This window comes from Bison bison, unplaced genomic scaffold (assembly GCF_000754665.1).
Source record: "Bison bison bison isolate TAMUID 2011002044 unplaced genomic scaffold, Bison_UMD1.0 scf7180017864383, whole genome shotgun sequence".
NCBI classification, from domain to species: domain Eukaryota; kingdom Metazoa; phylum Chordata; class Mammalia; order Artiodactyla; family Bovidae; genus Bison; species Bison bison.
Genome location: NW_011494955.1, coordinates 32,648 through 34,760, shown reverse-complemented (window position 1 = coordinate 34,760; position 2,113 = coordinate 32,648). Strand labels below are relative to the sequence as shown.

General features: G+C 61.7%; 1 protein-coding gene across 1 annotated transcript in view; it reads right to left on the bottom strand.

Moving 5' to 3' along the window:
* Nucleotides 1-348: 348 nt before the first annotated feature.
* MZF1 (myeloid zinc finger 1) overlaps nucleotides 349-2,113 on the bottom strand; it is a 12,795-nt gene continuing 11,030 nt past the window's right edge. The window contains exons 7-9 of the mRNA XM_010858029.1: nucleotides 1,062-1,340; nucleotides 623-1,002; nucleotides 349-438 (exon numbers count right to left, since the gene is read on the bottom strand). Coding sequence (XP_010856331.1) covers nucleotides 349-438; nucleotides 623-1,002; nucleotides 1,062-1,340 — 749 coding nt within the window. The remainder of the gene's footprint in view (nucleotides 439-622; nucleotides 1,003-1,061; nucleotides 1,341-2,113) is intronic.

Genomic DNA, 2,113 nt, shown 5'->3' with positions numbered 1-2,113 from the left:
GGCTGCGGTGGCCGTGTACTGGATAGGAGGGCCGGCTTCCGTGGCAGCAGCGGCTTCGGCGCGGAGGTCCGCAACGGCCTCGGGCGCCCCACCGCTTCGGCTATTTCCGTCGCCTGCCTGCTTCGGCTCTTCCCGCCCGGCCTGCGCTATGCGCTTGCGCAGCCGCCGCCACCGCCCCACGTTGCTCCGGGCTGGGACTTGGGGATCGGGCTCCTTCGGCTTGGTTCGGGTATTTCCGTTCGTGCAGGCCGGGCCGGTCACTTCCGGGGACGCCCGCGAGTCCAGGAAGGGGGGGGGGGGGGGTGGCGGTGTCACCGCCATATTTAAGTGGGGCAGATGCAAGCCGCGTCACTTGCGGGCCGCTATGCTCATTCGCAGTCGTGCGGACGGCGGTGTAGGCGGGCCAAACAAGGGGCTTGTCTCCAAGGGGCCACAGACCTAGGCAGGGTTAGGGTCAGAGCCAGGAGCCAGTCCTAGAGTGCGTGACTCAGAACCTTCGGTGTCCCATCTCAGGCCCAGAGAACCCGCTCGCAGAGAGTTTGGTTGAGGTAAACTAACAAATAAAACGTGTATTGAGTAGTATAACAGGGTAGTATAACACTGGAGGTTTTCACGGGCTCACACACTGGGGGGCAGCCCTCCGCGAGGGTCTAGAGTTCCCCCGCAGGCGACCCCCGGCCTTCCGCCGTCTGCGTACCCGAGGTGGGCGGAGCCAGCCTCCCCTCCAATCGCAGCTCAGCGTGCGTCGGAAGGCGGGAGCAGGCGGTGCGGAGCGGCTCTGCGACTTCAAGCTGTCACCAAGGACACCGTCAGGCGGTGAGCGGCGCCACGAGGGCTGGTCGGGGCGGGGGTCCGGGCCCGCGGGGCGGCCGGGGCTCTGCCCCTCAGCCTTCCCGCGTCCGAATGAGGCTCCTGCCGCACGACCCATCCCGTCCCTGAGGCGGCGTGCCGCAGTCTTCTGGAGCACATTGGGAGTAGTCCGGCGGCCCAGTTGGGCCCGCGCTAGTGGTGGGCAGGCTCAGCCCATGGCCTCCTCTTGGCTACCCCGGCCCGATCCTCACCCCAGAAAGTAACCTCCACCTTTTCGGGCCGTGGTTTGGCGTCCTTGCCGACCCCAGCCTCCTCCCGGGTACCCTTGGCGTCCTTGGGCTCCGTGGTCTCAGATCCCAGTCGTGGCTGTGCAGCCGTTCGCTTTTTCTCCCGCTTGCATTCTCTTTCCGCCATTCCAGAAGCCCCCCCTTCAACCCTTTGGTCGTCCTCGCCCCACACTGCCGGCTTTGTTGATTTCCTTGAGAGCTGTGTGCTGGAGAGGTGCTGGGGTGAGGCTGAGCGATCGGAAGCTGCAGAAAACCTCAGGATTGGGGCGGATGAGATTGCAACCATCCTAGTGTTCTCAGGCTTCAGGCATGACTGGTCCTGGGACGCGGAGGCCTCTTCCAAACTCAGTTTTCCTCTTTCTGTTCTCATCCGCTGTACTCTTGGTGATTATTTTTGTACAGGACGTGAGGGTTGATGACCAACATACAGTTTCCAACCAAAGTCTCAGGGATGGTTTTTATTGGCCAGCCTGGTTCATGTGTCCACCCTCAGGCCAGTTGCTGAGACCCTTCAGCTAAGGTCCCATCTCGGGATAGAGTATTGATTCCCTGGAGAGGTAACAGTCCACAGCTAGACTCGTGTGATCTTTGATCTTGTGGCTTCCCCACCGTGCAGTGGGTAAGACTTGATCATGAAACAAAATGCTAAGCAAAGGGGGCCATAGTGTCTGGACCGAGGAGGAGGGGATGGCCTAAGTGAGGCAGGCAGCTGGGTTGGAGGTGGTGCAGCTAAGCTTGTCACCTTCGTGCTCACTCAAGTGGCAAAAAGGCACAGGTGGTTTGGGTGGTACAGGTGCTTGTGGCCCTTGGTCCTGCCACCTGTTGGTAGGCAGCACAGGGCTTAATACGTGCAAAGGCCCTGAGGGAAGCTGGGGCCAGTGCTGTGGAGGGACCAGGCAGAGGACCGGGTAGAACCTGGTGAGTGGGTTGTGAGGGTGAAAGTGCACCTACAATTGTTAGCCTAGCCTCTGGTCCTGACGCTGGGAAGAAAGGGTCTGTCCAGGGAATGAGGGAGC